General features: G+C 56.0%; 10 protein-coding genes across 21 annotated transcripts; 5 read left to right on the top strand and 5 right to left on the bottom strand.

Moving 5' to 3' along the window:
- KVP18_003430 (uncharacterized protein) lies at positions 1 to 1111 on the bottom strand (the record flags this gene model as incomplete). Of its 2 annotated transcripts, none has more annotated exons than XM_067955166.1 (1): positions 1 to 1111. In XM_067955166.1, a coding segment is annotated over one exon (1111 nt), but the record flags the coding sequence as incomplete, so codon positions are not given. The 2 variants fall into 2 exon arrangements, with proteins under 2 accessions (XP_067808116.1, XP_067808115.1); XM_067955165.1 differs by having other exon boundaries at positions 23 to 1111.
- Positions 1112 to 1238: 127 nt separating this feature from the next.
- Positions 1239 to 5901, bottom strand: KVP18_003426 (uncharacterized protein; the record flags this gene model as incomplete). Of its 4 annotated transcripts, XM_067955155.1 has the most annotated exons (5): positions 1239 to 2232; positions 2260 to 3079; positions 3106 to 3585; positions 3614 to 5842; positions 5871 to 5901. In XM_067955155.1, 5 exons carry the CDS (start codon positions 5899 to 5901, stop codon positions 1239 to 1241), a joined length of 4554 nt encoding a protein of 1517 aa, XP_067808105.1.
- Positions 5902 to 5924: 23 nt separating this feature from the next.
- KVP18_003428 (uncharacterized protein) lies at positions 5925 to 6989 on the top strand (the record flags this gene model as incomplete). Of its 2 annotated transcripts, XM_067955162.1 has the most annotated exons (2): positions 6141 to 6876; positions 6927 to 6940. In XM_067955162.1, the coding sequence occupies 2 exons, from the start codon at positions 6141 to 6143 to the stop codon at positions 6938 to 6940; spliced, it is 750 nt and encodes a 249-aa protein (XP_067808112.1). The 2 variants fall into 2 exon arrangements, with proteins under 2 accessions (XP_067808111.1, XP_067808112.1); XM_067955161.1 differs by having other exon boundaries at positions 5925 to 6989.
- Positions 6976 to 7691, bottom strand: KVP18_005209 (uncharacterized protein; the record flags this gene model as incomplete). The annotated part of the gene is made up of 2 exons (XM_067949601.1): positions 6976 to 7080; positions 7110 to 7691. The coding sequence occupies 2 exons, from the start codon at positions 7689 to 7691 to the stop codon at positions 6976 to 6978; spliced, it is 687 nt and encodes a 228-aa protein (XP_067808118.1).
- A 45-nt stretch (positions 7692 to 7736) lies between these two features.
- Positions 7737 to 9215, top strand: KVP18_003431 (uncharacterized protein; the record flags this gene model as incomplete). The annotated part of the gene is made up of 1 exon (XM_067955167.1): positions 7737 to 9215. The coding sequence occupies one exon, from the start codon at positions 7737 to 7739 to the stop codon at positions 9213 to 9215; it is 1479 nt and encodes a 492-aa protein (XP_067808117.1).
- A 172-nt stretch (positions 9216 to 9387) lies between these two features.
- Positions 9388 to 9951, bottom strand: KVP18_003429 (uncharacterized protein; the record flags this gene model as incomplete). 2 transcript variants are annotated; one of them, XM_067955164.1, is made up of 2 exons in its annotated part: positions 9388 to 9889; positions 9920 to 9951. In XM_067955164.1, the coding sequence occupies 2 exons, from the start codon at positions 9949 to 9951 to the stop codon at positions 9388 to 9390; spliced, it is 534 nt and encodes a 177-aa protein (XP_067808114.1). The 2 variants fall into 2 exon arrangements, with proteins under 2 accessions (XP_067808114.1, XP_067808113.1); XM_067955163.1 differs by lacking the exon at positions 9920 to 9951 and having other exon boundaries at positions 9388 to 9843.
- A 162-nt stretch (positions 9952 to 10113) lies between these two features.
- KVP18_003423 (uncharacterized protein) lies at positions 10114 to 11928 on the top strand (the record flags this gene model as incomplete). 2 transcript variants are annotated; one of them, XM_067955149.1, is made up of 3 exons in its annotated part: positions 10114 to 10144; positions 10171 to 11447; positions 11476 to 11928. In XM_067955149.1, the coding sequence occupies 3 exons, from the start codon at positions 10114 to 10116 to the stop codon at positions 11926 to 11928; spliced, it is 1761 nt and encodes a 586-aa protein (XP_067808099.1).
- A 23-nt stretch (positions 11929 to 11951) lies between these two features.
- On the top strand, positions 11952 to 12959 carry KVP18_003425 (uncharacterized protein; the record flags this gene model as incomplete). 3 transcript variants are annotated; one of them, XM_067955153.1, is made up of 3 exons in its annotated part: positions 11952 to 12248; positions 12275 to 12513; positions 12542 to 12959. In XM_067955153.1, the coding sequence occupies 3 exons, from the start codon at positions 11952 to 11954 to the stop codon at positions 12957 to 12959; spliced, it is 954 nt and encodes a 317-aa protein (XP_067808103.1). The 3 variants fall into 3 exon arrangements, with proteins under 3 accessions (XP_067808103.1, XP_067808102.1, XP_067808104.1); XM_067955152.1 differs by lacking the exon at positions 12542 to 12959 and having other exon boundaries at positions 11952 to 12290; XM_067955154.1 differs by lacking the exon at positions 11952 to 12248 and having other exon boundaries at positions 12492 to 12959.
- A 3-nt stretch (positions 12960 to 12962) lies between these two features.
- Positions 12963 to 14491, bottom strand: KVP18_003424 (uncharacterized protein; the record flags this gene model as incomplete). Of its 2 annotated transcripts, none has more annotated exons than XM_067955151.1 (2): positions 12963 to 13270; positions 13300 to 14491. In XM_067955151.1, 2 exons carry the CDS (start codon positions 14489 to 14491, stop codon positions 12963 to 12965), a joined length of 1500 nt encoding a protein of 499 aa, XP_067808101.1. The 2 variants fall into 2 exon arrangements, with proteins under 2 accessions (XP_067808101.1, XP_067808100.1); XM_067955150.1 differs by having other exon boundaries at positions 13300 to 14488.
- Positions 14492 to 15431: 940 nt separating this feature from the next.
- On the top strand, positions 15432 to 16228 carry KVP18_003427 (uncharacterized protein; the record flags this gene model as incomplete). 2 transcript variants are annotated; one of them, XM_067955160.1, is made up of 1 exon in its annotated part: positions 15432 to 16228. In XM_067955160.1, a coding segment is annotated over one exon (797 nt), but the record flags the coding sequence as incomplete, so codon positions are not given. The 2 variants fall into 2 exon arrangements, with proteins under 2 accessions (XP_067808110.1, XP_067808109.1); XM_067955159.1 differs by having other exon boundaries at positions 15432 to 16175.
- Positions 16229 to 16240: the final 12 nt, after the last annotated feature.

Genomic DNA, 16240 nt, shown 5'->3' with positions numbered 1-16240 from the left:
CGCGCATGAAACCTGGTCCAACAGCGCCGTCAAAGACCAGAGGCCATCTCTGACCGTATTGCCCTGACGTTGCAACCAAGTCCAGTCCGTTCCGGAAGGTGAAATCGATGGTGGGGTGTCCATCCAGTACTCGAACTTCTGTATCCTTCTTGGGGCTCTCAATAGTGTACTTGATAGAAGGGTTGACGTAGCCAGTCATCTTGATATGGCCGTTCTTTACCTTGCCAGGGTTAGGGCAGCTGTAGTAGGACTTGTCGAGGCCTTTATCCACGAACTTACAGTCTTCACCCGCGGAGTCCATAATTAGACGCGGCTTGGGGATGTCCGCACGCTTATAGTCACTCATAACGTGCACCAAGTAGGACTTTGTGTATCGGGAGCCGACATAGGAGCCCTTGCCGCACACCACTTCCAGCGATTGTCGGTGATGGTCTTTTTCTCTCCAGAGCTTCACACTCTTGCCATTGGACAAAGACTTACCGTCAACTGTTACCCACGATCCAGTGGTGCACACAGGAGAGAGCCTGACGTACTTAGCATCCGGTCGAACATAGACGTTATAGACCGAGTTGTCTTCGTTCACGATGGGCGAGATGATAACTCCATTAGAGTTGTCGTCGATACCATCGAGATACTTGAGCAACGTCAGCTTCGTCGCCGCGTCCTGCTTAACAGTGACCTTGTAAGTGCGTGAGTCAGAGCCTTTAGGGTCTCGAACCTGGATGAAGACGGGCAGGTCAGCTCCGTCGTCAGGGAGGTCGATCATCTTTCGCACAGCCATTGACGCGGACTCCGGCTTCGCGTCCTCGTGACCTTTCCACGCCAGAGTCACTTGGGGAGCGTGAAGGAACCCGTTGTACTCAGGGAAACTCTGATCAATTTCCGGAGTCAGCGCGATCCGATCCACTGCCTGGGTCACTCGCAAAGTGTAATAGGTCACATCCGGAGCGAATGCGGGTTCCAACGTGCCATGCGAGCTGAAGAGACTCTTCAAGGTGGTCCTGTAAACCGGGGATGTGGCGTCCACATGCTTGGGGCCAGTGGTGGTCTGGTCGGCAAGTACAGCAGTCCACGGAAGGAGGGCACAGAGAATGCGAGATACTTTTAACATTGGAGTCTGCGTGCCCAGGTAAAGATTGTCTCACCGAACGATTTACTAAGCGGACTCCGCTCTTAACTCAAATTGAGTAATAAACTTTAGTCAGTCCATATACTGTGGGGTTAGTAGTGGAGAGTATTCAGACAGACACGGTAACCTGACCACGTTCAATCTTGTCAGGTGCGCACTCGATACACCTGCCGTTGATCAGGGATTCGCAAACGCGCAATCGGCGCCACCTGGCCGGTTCTTCGTCCAGCACCCGCGTGCTGGCGCTGATCTCGTCACCTATGACCTGTGTACGGTGCCTGTCAAGCATCTCGGTGAAAAGGGGCAGGGGATGCGCTGAGTAGCACTCAATGTACGGTAGTGTCTCGACTCCCGATGCCGCACACAGCAGTTCGAACTGCACTTGCGACGAGCCGCTCGAGGCCAGGCTAACCGTGCACGCCTTTTTGTCAATGACCATCCATGATCGGCGCAGCCCGTTGTGGAACCGCAGACGGAACTCCATCGGCGTCTGAGTCATATTATGCAGCGAAACTGTGAGGTGAAACGGCGCACCTGGGAAGCAAGTGGTGGGGGCTTGCAGAGCACAGTGCACCGGCGGCGGTGTCAAGGGCAGGCGAACCGGCAGCACCACCTCTACGGTAGTTGGGGGGAGCATTTTCCGACATTGTGCCTCCACTTCACGCATAAAGGGAGTCGCATCCTCCAGTTCGACTTGACACTCAACCTTCACCCGAGCACTGACCTGCTTTGTGGCGTCCTCGAATCCACACGACTCAGGGTAATCACAACGCAATGTGAAGAATAGAGAGCCTCTCCCGGGCAGCACAGTCGACCCTGGAACTTGTTGAACCAGAGTCACCTCAGGACACTTCTTGGAGTCAGGGTCCAGAAGCAATTGGCTTCCTACCTCCAACAGTTGAATGGGCTCGACGTCCACCTTGCCGATCACCAAGTTGCTGTGCTCTCCGGGGGTGCACGTCAGCTTGGCTGCCACGACCAGGCTCCTCGGAGACCATCGAGGTAGGTGCGTTGTGAGAATGCCAACGTCATGAGTCACGACATGTACGGGAATTAGGAGCTCCCACTCTTCCACATTCAGCGACTCAGGCAGGTGGTCGACGCTGGATAAGAAACTTGAGATGCCTCACTTCGCGCAGTCGAGCGGCTGCACATGGGAGACGAAGCTCAAGTAGAGGGGGATCTCGAAATCCGCATCGTCAGGCTCCGCGAAAGCATCAGACATGGTGGAATATTTGTCGTAAGCGAAGGAGTGCTTCATGGAAGGGGAGTTCGCGAACACGGGCCTCACAGACGGGGACCACTCGCAGGTGCGCATTGAGGTGGCGTCCTCCGACAGAATTCGCCCTTGTCGCTGCCTGATAGGCGAAGACATAGGCCCCCGGGTGTTCTCGTCAGTCGGCTCGGGGCGGTGGATACGAGAATTCACCTCGTGCGTGATTTTGATGCAAACCAGCAGTCGATATGGCTCGTCCGCAAACGGGGGCAGCCGTATGCAGTCCGGTGGCACACCGTCTTGGTCTATAAACCTTGACTCGTTTACACCGAAGACGCCACGGTCCCGGTAAAGCACGATGCGCCGTTGCGTGGCTGGAAACCGCAGGAGCACGTCCGAGGAGATGGGTGCTACGAATCCAGATTTCCGTTGCACGGTTACCAGCGCGACCAGGGGTACGTTCCGAAGAAGGTGCTCTGAGGGGTACCCCGATCCCGAAATCTCGACATGGAAAAGTTTGTCGGCGTTCATGACGTGGAGTACTCGCGGTCGGAGCATCCGTAACCCGTCATCTAGCTTCCGCCCAAACATGCCAAGGAACTCCGAGGGCCACGTCGACTGCGCCGCCAGCGCGCCGTGCGGCTGTGATTGCATTGACAGGCGCAAGTACTCGTCACCTAGTTGCACACTCTCAGGAGAAAAGGAGACTGCGCGAACCCAGCAGCGGTCGAGGACTGTGTGCGCCTAGTTGCATACTCACGGTCGTAACCCTTGCCGGGCCCGTACTGCGCCTGCAGCTTTATGGCGCCCAAGAGGAAATATCCACTGGAGGGGGGCCTGATGACTATCGGTATGGCCGTAGACCCCGGTCTCAGCCGGAACAGGTCTCGTCCTCGTGACAACGGCACGTAATAGCTCTTGGTCTCCATATCATCATCTTGTTCTGCGTGGCTGCTCCACCAGTAAACGATGAGCTCGATAGATTCCACCAGCAGGTCACGGGTACCCCGGTTGAGCATTCCAACTTTGTAGTTGAGGTTGAACTGGCTGAATACTGCCGCGTCACAAGCGTGACCGTCAGCTCTAATTAGATCTCGCCAGAGAATGGGAACGCTCCGCCAGACGTCAGGCGACTCACGGCGGTCAATGCACAATTCCATGGACCTGCTCTCCGTGACCGTGGAGAGCGCTGTGCGCTTGTGATGGTGCATAATGGATCTAAGACCGGTCATGGAGGGGTCTGCATTCGAGTCGTGCAGGTTCCTCACCGCAATACTCAGATGGCAAGTACACATCAGCGTCCTGCACGCGCTCTGCCTTATACAGTGCGTACGGCACTCGCGCACGTTTAATCAGCCGATGTTGCAGCTCCGACAACAGCGGGCTGAACGCCGGGACGCAGCCAGGATGGAAGCTTGCAATCACCGAGTCAGTGTCCTTTGAGCCGATAAAACGCACTGTGCGCGTCCCTTTATCGCACGGGACCGGTGTTTGTGGCACGAGGCCCACGTCCTTCTCTTCCAGCACGTCCATGGGCTCTGCGTACCACTCCACCACGGTGTCTAGGTCGACCTTCCACTCGTGCTTCAGCTCTGAAGGTACCTGGTCCGGATCTCTTCGCCCGTGAGCGATCTCAGTCAGCAGCGCAAGCTTCAGGCGGTCGGAAGCGCCTTCCGACGCCTGTATCTTGCGCGACTCAACTCGCTGCACGCGCTCCCACCCCTGGCCGGGCTTAACTACTGGAGTCGAGGGACAAGTGACACCGTACTGCAGGAGCAACATGTGGCTGGTTCTACAGAGGTTAGCGTGGTCGGCGTAGAGTTTCAGCTGCGTGCGCAGGAACTCTAGGAATTCGACACGGCTTGTAGGATCTTGGCTCAGCGAGAGGGCTTCTGCCAGGGTACACTTGGTGCGTGGGGGACGGACCTCCACGGAGGTCTCTGTTGCGGCAGGGCGCCTAAGGCGTTCCAACTGACTCCAGCTTTGTATGCAGGCTGACAGGCACCGACACACGGCGAGTGAGTAGACCCGGGTTCCACGCACCTTCTCAGCGGGCTTAGCGTGCCGAGTGGTCTCGCGAGTGGTCTCCAGGGTGAGAGAGTGTCCGGAGAGCATCGTGGTTGGCGGGGCGGGCTTGCCAGGAGTGCCGTCGTCCTGATCCTGCTCACGGTAGGCGAGCAGCCGATCCTGCATGGTGTGCACCGCATCGAGCAGCATAACGACCTTCAGCACGATGAAGATATAATAAGCCTCCTCTGGGGGATCCGTGTTCCGAAGGTCCAGCTCCAGGCCCGCCAGGAACGAGAGTCGCGCTTCCGCTATGTACAGCAACCTACCCGCGTGCTGTTTGTCGGGAAGCGCCTCCTTGAACAGCGGCGCAGACACGGTTCCACCCGAACACGGCTTTCCAAGGTCGCAGGTCGCCTTCCAGTGCGTCAACAGCCTCCATTGGAAGTAGTTGGCCACGGGCGTAACGGGCAACGTCACGTCCAGCACGCTATCCGCGAGCGCCAGCAACCCATCTCGGGAGGACGGGAAGGAAAAGTCCGCAGGGTCGGACTCATCTGATCGTAGCTGCTTCCAGACAGCGCACATGGCATCGGGTTGCGTAAGCGGAGGTCCAACATGGCGCAGGGTGATGTCGTCGGCGGGTAGCCCTGGGGCCATCAGCAGCTTAATCAGAACGGACTCCCAAACGAAGCCCAGCTGGCTGCTGAGACAGGCGAAGGCGTCAACCCACTGCAGCAGCAAGCAGTGTCGCTCGAAGTTCGAAGCCAACGAGGTGACTCGGTCATTCTCGCCCGTTTCCAGACAGGACGCAATCGGCGTCAACGTGGATAAGCAGTTCAGTAGGCGCACGGCCCATCGGTGGTTCACCCTATACGTCCGACATTCATGCTGCAGTGAGAGCTGCAGCAGTTCTAGCCGCTGTTCTATGTTGACTTGGAGGCAGTCCCGAAGGCGTGCTCCGAAGGCTCCCCAGAGCTGATGGCTGTCTTTGTGGCTATCGACGTCGAGGACGAGGTGCAATATTCTATCTCGAATGCGGTGACGCCCTTCGCAGTCCACCAGCATCTCCTTCCTGGCCTTCTCAGTGTCCTTCCGTGATGTTGCACTGCCGTGCGCCATCACCACCAGTAGCTCATTACACGCGGGGACAGAGTTCAGCCAAAGCTGCAAACGGGCTCTCGAGTCGTTGTGCACTTTTTTACCCTCAATCCGCACGACAAAAACCTCGACGAAGGGAGCCAGGGGGCCAACGCGGTCGTACACTTCCGCAATGGGCGGAGGCGCGCTGCTGACGGAGAAGCGCCGCTTGTTATGCGTGGCAGCTACAGGCGAGGCAGGCGGAAGAGGCTCGTCCTGGGACAACACAGAGAAGTCCAGTGTGAGCGTCCTTGTGGTCACTAGTCCAGCCGCAGACCGCACATGAAAACCAGCCACGGTGCTGTGCTCAGCAAGTCGTACTTTCAACAGATCCACATGAACCTTCGACGCTGCGTCCAAGACGCAGTAACTGCTCACCTCTAACGACTACGAGCAGATGACGACCCATCAAAATCGGCGAATCTGCGTCAGATGTCACAAGAGACGTACTCCGGCTGCAGTCACGCCTTGCACTCTATTCAAGATGTGCCTACCGGCTTCGCCAACTTCGAGGCGGTGGGGCTAAAGGACTTGCAACCGACGACGCCGGCAGGCGTCCTGACGCGGAAGGCGCTGTTTGTGGTCTGCACCGGAAAGCTGAACCCGCCGAATAATAAACAGGCGGTCTCCCGTGTGAAGGTCATCGACATGGAGGGGCGCTCTGGCTGCCTAAAGCTGCCAGTGGGGGTGGACACTACCCAAGAAGGCATGCTTGTGGGAATTATTGAGCCCTTCGTAGCCCTGCGGGGAGAAGAACACTATCCTGTTATCGTATGCAACGACAAAGTCAAGCTAGTTCCCATCGGCAAGGTAATTAAGTACAAACGGTGCTCTGCCTTTTCTTTCAGCACAATACCATGCCAAGACGCAGCGGAAGAAGGCTTTCATTTTTGCGAAAAGCACAAGAAGACACAGGATCGAAACGAGGATGAGTCTGAGCCACTCGGCCTCGCCATCGAATCGGACAAGCTGCTGGAGCAGGCTCGTGGTTCTCGAGAAGAAGCATATCTCCTCCGCGTTGAGGAGATCCGACGACAAGTGAACATGGTGCCCCGGGAGAGCGGTCTGCAGATGCGAAGACGGAAGAGTCTCAGGCCTCTGGACCCCTTGGCGGCGGAAGGCAGCGGCAGTCTGGTAGACAGCCTGGAGGACGGCACTCGTGCCATGGCTGAAATTGAGAGACCAGCACTCCCTAGCGCCAGGTTGGTCTTGGAGATATTAGATATGGTGGAAGCAACGGAGGCGAGCGAAGAATTTTCTCAGTTGCTGGTCCACGCCAAGCTGCTTCTACGACGGCGCTCCTCCCTGGGTATGCCGTCATCTGCCGACATCGAGAAGCGCACGGCGCTTATGAAGCTCGAGAGCGTTCTAATGCGAAAACTGGGTCAAAGCCGGTCGTTGGTGGTGCGGAAGCGGCCATGGACCGGAACAGAGGCGATTTCGTCTAAAAGGTTCAAAAGCACGTCAACAGCACGTCATGAGGTTATTGAAGGTTAAGGTCAACTGGTTCTTTGTAATCTCTTGCCAGCTCACGGATGGTCCGCTGCGTTTGGGCGTCACAGTCTTGAAGAGGTTTCGTAGATTCCAACTGAGTGCTGGATGTAGGCACACGCTCACCTTAGAAAAGTCTGTCTGCATGTCAGTCGTCAGCACAGACGGCCACCAGGCCTCCTCTACCTTGGCTAGAGTCACGTAGACGCGTTTATCCTCTACCCACCACGAGCTCCCATCTGGGTCGACGTGGCTTGACAGCTGGCCGTCCAACAGCACCTGCCCTCGAACTAGGATGCACAGGCTAGTCCGACGAATTGTCACCTCTACCTCCTTCGCTTGCGCAGGTGGGCAGAGTAGCAAGTTAACGTCAGTCCAATTCTGGTTCCAGGAGTAATTCTCCGTACAGCCGCCATTGTATTCGCTGAAGCTCGACGGGCTTCGAGTCTGTGCACCGGGTGGCAGGTCAACTCGCTTCTCTACACAGTTTGCACCAGCCACTCGATCCGAGTGCTTCGTCTTCTGTTTTTCAAGCGAGTGCATCACCATGGCCTCAATACGGCCGGGTGGAAACCCTGATTCGTCGTCCGGCTTTTTCATTACATGGTAAAAGTCCGTTCGTCGACCTAAGAAGTCGAACATCGCATCCAGGAAGTGTGGGAGTCCTCCCTGGCTGACTACCTCCAGAAACGCTTCGTCATTGCGCATATTCCTCACTTTCCAAAACACAACACGCAGCGTCATTTTGCTTGCATGCGGTGGCTAGTTAGCGACTACTTGATCTTGTGCGTACTGCTTCAGCTGGTGAAGTTGTTTCAGCATCTGGTCGGGTGCACGTCGCCACCTGAGGTTCCCTTCGCCAGAAAGGCGGCCTGGTCGTGTGCTGCCAACGGTACGCGACCAGCTTGTAGAATGGAGGAACGGAGAGCCTGCATGTGTTTTATACAAGATAGCGTCTCCTTTACGCACGGATTTGAACGACATATTGAGTCGTGGATAGAGAGCCGCAAAAGAGTTGCGGAAGAGGAAGTCCTGGCCGGGATGCGATCGGTGCTGGCTCCCGGAGATCCGAAGACGCACTGGTGCTTACCTACCAACCGCAAGCCCGGTTACGCTTGGTCTGTGGACCAGGATGCGCTTCTCGACGAGTTATCCAGGCAAGTGCTCTGGTTCCAGACTGTCCATTTTCTGCAGTGGTATCGCTACGGCGACAGCCCCCAGGTGCTCTCGAACGAGGGATGGTGGGCCCTAATTGTATTGCGGGTCCTGGAGCAGATCATGAAAGGAAAAGAAGATGGAGACCCTCACTTTTACTGGCGATACTTCGGTCCTTTCGTCCCTCTCCCAGGGATTAGTGACTGTGTTACTGCACACCGCAGTGTTGGTAACTGGATCCAAGTGGGCTTTCTGTATCACAAGCTCACGGATATGCTACGAGAGGCTCTGGGAATATCCAACTACTGCACCGATCTAATGGAGGCACAGATGACCATGACGCGCTCGGAATTCCTTTACGTTTCGCTGCAAGAGACAGTTCATTCAAGGCGAGACAACGTTCTAGTACTACATAACTCCGGTGATGTTTTTGGCACGATATCGCTACCAAAGTTACTCGCTAACTTTCGCAGCGATGTCGTGAAGCCGGAGGTAGCGACGACGAAGGACTATCTCCTCGCGTTCATGGGCACCTGGGACGACGGTGGACATCGCCGCATTCGGCACGTGCTGGTGCCGATGTTGGCACGGCACCTAGGTCGACTGTTTCACATGGATAGGTCTCCTAACTTTCGAGAGGCCTGGAGGCGCGCGGAGTTCTGCTTGGTGCCGCGGGGCATCCGGCGGCGCGCCTTCATGGAAAGCGAGTGCCTGGCGTTGGGCTCATGCGTGTGTGTGTACATCTGGGATGATATCGAACTCCTTCCATACAGAGGGAGTCCGGCACACTGGTCCAATCTGGGTCTCTCTTTCAAACTGACCCCAGAGCTGCCACGCACGCTTCAATCCCTCTTGGAGAACGTCACACGGCAGCGGCGCGACGAGTTACTAGCCAACGCAAGGACGTTCAGCAAATCGCACTACACTTTCGAAGGGCAATTCGAGCAGATCATGGGGTTTGTGAACGGCTCGAGCAGCGATCTGGTTTGTGATGCCTGGATGTCGGATCACCAGCTATCTGCAGCGGTCGAAAATGCCCGAGACGTGGTTAAGCGTCTTCAGCGTCACTTGGAGTAGATGGTCTTCGTAGGCGAGGTTTTGAGGTACATTACGTGTTATGTGTTGTCATTGTCATAATAGGACTCCATTGGTTACTTCTTCCTTCCCACACAACATATACACGACATAGCTCCTTCGTTCGCACAACCCTAGACGTCGCCACCAGCAGGGCCACTACCTCGACTGAAGACTACAACGTGTCTCCAAACAGGTCGTCGTCGTCATCGTCGTCGCCGAAGATGTCGTCATTCGGAAAATCCTCCTCCGGTAGAACCTCCTCCTCCTTCTTGTAGTTGTCCTCTGCCGGTTCCTCACTCTCGCTGTCGTCATCCTGTCCGCCAGCGTCGTCTGCTTCCTTTCCGCCCACCTCGTAGTATGTACACTTAGCACAGACGAACACGAGGGTCATGGCGTCGTCGGCCACACGCTCCGGCAGCTGGAAGTACACTGCTCCGAGGCCCTGACACTGTGGGCAGGGCCACGATTCCTCCCGAGGTAAAGTTGGGTCGTCTGCCAGCCCTTGCGCGATGTACGAGTGCACGTCCTCTTTTGATCGGAAGTTGAACGTTTGAGCGTCCACCGTGTTCTTCACCAGGTCATAGGGGTCCGGGTAGCCCACATACGCGCAGTTGTGACATGTGAACATCAACTGGTTCCGTTCATGACACTCCTTAGGATACAGCAAGTTGTTGCTGCATACGGAAACCTGCTTGACCGCTTACCATTCTGGACAGAACTGCAGATCACAACTCATACGTTCTAAATCGCCCTTTCTCGCGAATCTGCGCTTCTTGGCTGCGCCAGAGTTTTGATGTCTCAGAGACCTCTGGAGTTTGCTGGGGTTCACACATTCCAGTTGATAGTAGACACAATGGCACGGCACTCCACCACCGAACGAACGAATGCGATAATATTAATGCCGGCCGTAACCGTGTTTGGCAATCGTAGTGAGTCCCCGACTCCATTCAGACAGGAAACGAGTTCGCCATTAGAAACCTGTCTAGAGAAAGGGATGAGCTAAAACGGGCACTTGAGCAGAAGGAGTCCGAGGTGGAGGAATTAGCCCGCCTTAAGACAGAGCTAGAGTTGCGATTAGAAGTCGGCCAACGAGATATGGAGGACTTGGAAGAGGTTATGGCCTGCGACTTGTGTCTGGCCCGTCAGGACAACATTACGGCGGATATGGCTGTTGAACAGAAGAAGCAGGCGGTGGCTGACAAAACTAAGGCACTGCAGACAGCCAAGGTAGACGCAGAGGTCGAGAGCGCGTCAGTTGTGCGGCTAGAGAGGTCGGCTGAGCAGCTCCAGAACGAGATTAGGGCCCTGCAGTATGTGCTGTCGGAATCTAACGACAAGAATGACAAGGCGCAAGAGATGCTAACCACGCTGAGACCGTTGTTGGTGGCGGCTGCAGATAGAGAGGTTCAGCTGGCCGGCGAGGTCGACATGGAGTTAACAGGGCTGGCTAAACTGTCGATGGAGGTGGCCAAACATTCCAATCAGGCTCCTCGGACACTTGCATTGCTGTTCTACCCGTTGGGCGGCCCCAAATCCACCGTTAGAGTGGCGGTGCCAGGACCCGCTGGACAGGAACTCATCGATGAAGGGCGGTCCAAGTCAGTGGGAGAGTATGTTTCCCGCCAGGTTGAGCTGTGGTCGCCTCCTTCTTATTCGGAGGCTGGCGTGACGATGCGACTGGGCGAAGCAGTAGCGGCATTTGACGACGTCATCGACCATGGGTACCCCTGTCTAACATCCCTCTTGCTTACTGACTGGGCGAACGTTGGAATCGAGAATTCCTCCGTACTTAGACACCTTCCGCTGGACGCCAGCAATCACCAGCGAGTAAACGCAGAGGCCCACTCGTTGCTGGGGCGAAGCCTTCGGAGCCTGCTGGTGCTGATTCAGCCTCCCGAACACATGTCGATGTCCCTGGTCTGGGGGTCTCGCCGGACCGTACCCTGTCGAAGAGCGTGTCCCCCGCCTATTGTTGAGGGCAGTGCCCGCACGCGACGCTCGAGGCTGTCTGTCCTTGGCGGAACTGAAACGGAACTGGTAGAGAGCTGCGTAAACCCCAGTCTCCCGTACTGTGACTGCTGTCACACGCCAGGCGTCCTCGAATCGCTGACTCAAACGGCATCTGCTACATTCTGGCACTGGAGTGAGGCAGACCAACCTGGATCTGCGTCGTCAGCGCTGGAGGGGGACACACAGCCACGTCGTCAACACCGGGATGACGGCTTCTTCAAGGTGGGCCGACGAAAGAGTCTCTACCCAGCACGCCTCAGGTCTCCTCCAGGGCAAGACCCACTCAGACATCCAACAGATGTTGCAGGAGTTCGACACTGGCACGCCTGTCAGGATTTCCAGGCAGCAGACAGACCACGGACCCTTCGCAGTGGAGGCTGGCACTTTCCGATCTACGGCTGCGTCCCTTACTGAATCCTTGCGGGAGAATCGACCCTACGACCTGGTTAAGGTGAACGTGGGCTCACGAACACTGTACATCGCCGCGGTTTACCAGAGCGGTCCAGAGTGGGCCTCTCAAGCCGGTAACGTGTTGCAGGTGGCAAGGACGATCGACGTCTCAGAAAGAGCGCTGTTTTCGGCTCTTGGCCGCAGCGAGGGCTTAGACGACCCCCGACACTTAGCGACTACCGTGGTTGGCGTTCTGTCATGTCCCACAGCCACACACGAAGACGCGTCCACGATTGCTATGATGTCGCTGTGACCGTCAATTTGTACTTTATCCTAATGGACGTCCTACGACGCGGCATCTCTGGTCTGTTAGCAACTGGATCGCGGCGCACGCTCATGTTGGCGACCTACGATGATCGAATCGCTCCGTCTGACGCTGATCTGGAGGACGTGCTGCATGCGGTGCTTGGTAACAAAGCCGACATCACCAGTGACGAGGCCGTAGAGGCCATTCCAGCACGTCTCCGACAATGCTGGACGTGGACGGTGGTTTTGAAGGTCCTCATGATCTTACACTACATTGGAGTAGCGCCCCAGACGCCTCAAGTCTGGCTGAAGCAACTTTTTCTCGACGTGAGGAAAGGCAAGGCCCACCACAGAATTCATTGCTGTTAACCTGCAGGTCCTTCCGGGAGGAGGGCGGTGACAATCACTCGGCCCACCAGCACGCGACGCTAGTGCGACGCTATGCGACCTTCCTGTCGACGTTCGTGACCGAGCTCACTAATCCGAGGTCGGTACTTTCGAAGTCGAGATTATTGCACTACTTGGGGACTCCTGGCTGTCTGAAGGTGGCCGGTGACTTGTTCGTGGACGATGATCTCGACGAACTGCTCTCGTGGGTCACTGCGAATTGTGCCACGCAGAAGGATAAATACAATAAGGACCGTAGCTGCGCTGTGCGTAGATTCCTGCCTCGACGAGCAGGACAAGCTATTGGTCACGGTACGGGTTGACGACCTCACCTCCGCTGTGTTTCTGCGAATCTACCGAGAATGTCTCCGGCTCTTCTCTCTCTATAACGCAGTTATGGTGGAGTATGTAGGACGCACAGAGCGCTTCGTGCATCTTGAAGACGTCGTCTGTGGCCTAAAGACCTGGGATCGATACGTATCGCTGACTGCAAGGATGACTGCGCTGGGACACTGCATCCAGGCGTTCCCCAACACCCCACCTGGAATTATTGGAGTCGCCCAGCCCCCCAAAGCAGTGCGCAAGTCCATGCTGAAGCGCCTACGTGCCCTTGATCACACCTACGTGTCAGAAGACTCCAGTTCAGTCTAGCATTCACATACGACAGTTCGCTTGCATACAACCCCCCATTCTGCGAGGAGTTGGGGAATACACCGGGTTGCCTTCATGGTTAATAACCGACGGCGACAAACTTCCAATAGGACTTGTGAGGAAAGCTGGGCGGTCGGGCACCTTCTTCAGCCAATAAGAGGGCATTGGGTGAGGGTGTGCTAGCCGCGAGGCAATTGAAGGCTCCCGGGCGAAGTAGTCTCGCTTGAGCTTCTGCTTTTGATAATGAATCAAGTACTCCTCCGCATGCTGCGCCGAGAACCACTGAACCAAGTCCGGCACGTAGGGGAAGGCTGAGTGATACAACAGAGCGGGTGCTTACGAGACTCCTTTACGTGCTTGGATGAAAAACGGCCATACGGTAGCCCCGCCCCGAACGCCGAGCGTAACGGATAAAAAACGTACTCCCTCATTGGGTCCGATCCACTAGGGGTGTGAACCGTGAGAGAGTTGATCTGTTCCAGCTTCGAGAGCTTTTGGCTTACCTGGGCTTTTGCGGCGATTTCTGCCACTCGGTCGTTCAGTTGCTTGAACGTGAACGATTTGACGATGCGCTTCGTTTCCATGTTCACCTTCTCAAGCACCAACGTCTGCATAGCGCGGACTAAGCACCATGTGAAGAAGCCGTGCACCACAGGCTTGTTCGGAACGGTGGCTGTGCCATCGGCCACTAAGCCCTTCACGCCAACGGCCTTGATACCTAAGGAGGGTAGCTTTGCCTCAACCACCACCTGGTTCCAAACTGCCGCGGAGAGCTGGAAGGCCTTAAAGGTGGTGGACAGCCCAACCTCCTGCTTCTGTAGCGACGACTCGCGGAGGTCTTTGGTGTTGTCCACCTCCGCCCCCGGAACGAAACGAGGACGTACGTGCTTTTCGAACATGGAAGGGTGCTTCCAAGTGCTGGGGTTGTACGTAGCCCGATAGACCTTGTCTGTGGGGTTGGTAATAGGCCAGATACCCTTCTGCTTTAGTCCTTTAACGAATCGCATCTTGCTCCCAGTGCCAGTAGGGTCAAGCAATGTCTGGCCTCCAGTGCAGTCCAGGAAAATTGAGAGCTGACACTGCTCTGATATGTCCGTAAGGATCTCTCGGAGATGAAGACACGTAATAGGGTTCAGCTGGCCTCCGTAAGTAAGGAAATCCCATGGGAGGATCGCTTCGTCGTAACCCTCGCCCTCCCAGCCGCTCATGTTATCGATCTGTACCCCATGACCTGAAAAGTAGAACACTAAGGAGTCGTGCTGCCGCACGTCGCGCACCAGCCAGTTGAGGGCGAGCATGATGTTGTGTCTAGTTGGCAGGCTGAAACGCTCCTCTTCCTTGCGTGGAAGGAGCTGGGGGGATCCCGGCTCGCCTTTCGCGTTCACGAAGTCATGCTCGTCCAAATTTCCGTCTTGTCTGGAACAGTGTAAGAATACGTAATCTAAAGAATATGACGCATCAGGCATGCTACAGCCGGTGTCCTGAGTGCCGAGGACTCGTATACGACCCTTGCCCATACGCCGTGCCATCATACAGGTACATGCAGAGGCAGCCTCGGGTCGAGTTTTACTGCCCCTTCTGCACTCGTCAGGAGTACGCGTGGGTATCGAGTCCCCGACATCGGGAGTACGACTCGATGTACTATTGCATTTTCCCATGGTGCTGACCTGTAGACTGAGGAGGGATGCACGTCTGTCAAGAGGCAGACGTCATTGGGATGAAACTCCAGCAAGTTGACGAGGTTCAATGCGAACGCATGAGCGTCGTTGGCTGGCCCATACAGGCTGATGTCCTGATGGTAGCCACTGTTAGTGTAGCAGCACCCCACCACTACCGCCTTTCGCCGCGGCGGCAATACCATTCCCGCAAGACGAGTGCGAGTCCGTCGGTTTTCCCTTGACTTGGTGGGACTTTGGCTGTTGCGACGAGGTAACGAGGGTTTCCGAGCTCTCCCAGGTCCCACATCACTTTTGTTCTCCCGAGTCCGCCGCGCTGGAGTTCGGGAGATGCCCTGCGGGATCAGGTCCGCACGGTCGGGCCGTTCCGTCTTGGTAAGCACGTACAGTGGCGAGGCCCCCACTGTCTGTTTTTCCCTGTCGGATGAGGGTCTCTCCGTCGACGTGTGACGTGCCACTCCGATGCCAAGGGGCCACTGGTCTAGGTCCGGCGACTGATTCACCATCAAAATTCGGTGTTTTGAGTAATTTGTGTGCACTCAGCACCGTCCTCACGATCATCGAACAATGGCCAAAATTGCATTGGTGTGACTCTTTGACACAGTAAGGTGACACCTACTCCACAAGTCCGGGCTCTAAACTGCACCGCGGCGAGCTGCCTTCCAGTTGAAAATCACTTGTAGATGCTAACATCGAGCACAGAAACGTCCATTGCATCCGCGTTCTTGAGCCTGAATCGCGTCAGCTCGAATTCCCCTAGCGCGGATCATCACATTGAGTGGTAATTAGTGTTTAAATGCCGGCGGTAGCGGCAGTCAAGACTTCCATCGCTCCTCCCGCGAAGCTGGATCCCATCGCGCTCAAGCCGACCCGCCTGCCTAAGCTCCTTTTGTTCATCCCAGGTCCCCATGAGCAATCCACAGCCAGCGCGCGCCAACTGATGCGGAGTCTGGGTTGGCAGCATTGCGTGGAGGAGGTCGACTGCTCCATTCACACAGCCAAGGCAGAGCATTTGGCCTCACTCATCGATCGCCCAGCGGTGCCCTATCTGTTCTTCCAAGGGAAGACTGTTGGTAATCTAGACCACCTCAACGAAATGGTGCTCTCAGGTGGCTTCCAGAAACTAGCTAACATGTATGAGCGGTGGGTCGACTCTGGTTTTTCACCTTTGGTCGGATGTGAGTGCGGATTCCAATTGCATCTGGACCCGAAACTCTGCTTGGTGGAGACCGATGTCAAAACTCTGGGAGCTTCCGTGACGTCTGACCCGGAACACGCGACCTGTCCGGTATTTGCGGTCCCCAACATCACGTGTGATTCGGCATTCTGTCCTGGCGTCAACTTTGAGTCTCTCACAACACTAGAAATCCTCTGCGATCTGCTTCTCGATTTTGCCTTTGAGTTCGTCACGACTAACAAACCGGCACCCACGTTCTCGATAATTCCGAGAAGAATCACGCATCGCCGCTCGTTCTCCGGAAAGACGTTACGAGAGTACGCTGAAAGCCGCTACCGGACTGACTCCTTGACGGCCACAAACGTGAGATACCCCATCCAGGCACACAGATTTGCCAAGTCCTCATGGACTACGCCGTTATCCGCCAC

The sequence above is a fragment of a genome, assembly GCF_019968955.1.
Source record: "MAG: Porospora cf. gigantea A chromosome Unknown PgA_NODE_503_length_16240_cov_367.874, whole genome shotgun sequence".
NCBI lineage: Eukaryota > Apicomplexa > Conoidasida > Eugregarinorida > Porosporidae > Porospora > Porospora cf. gigantea A.
This window is presented reverse-complemented; position numbering and strand designations above follow the sequence as displayed.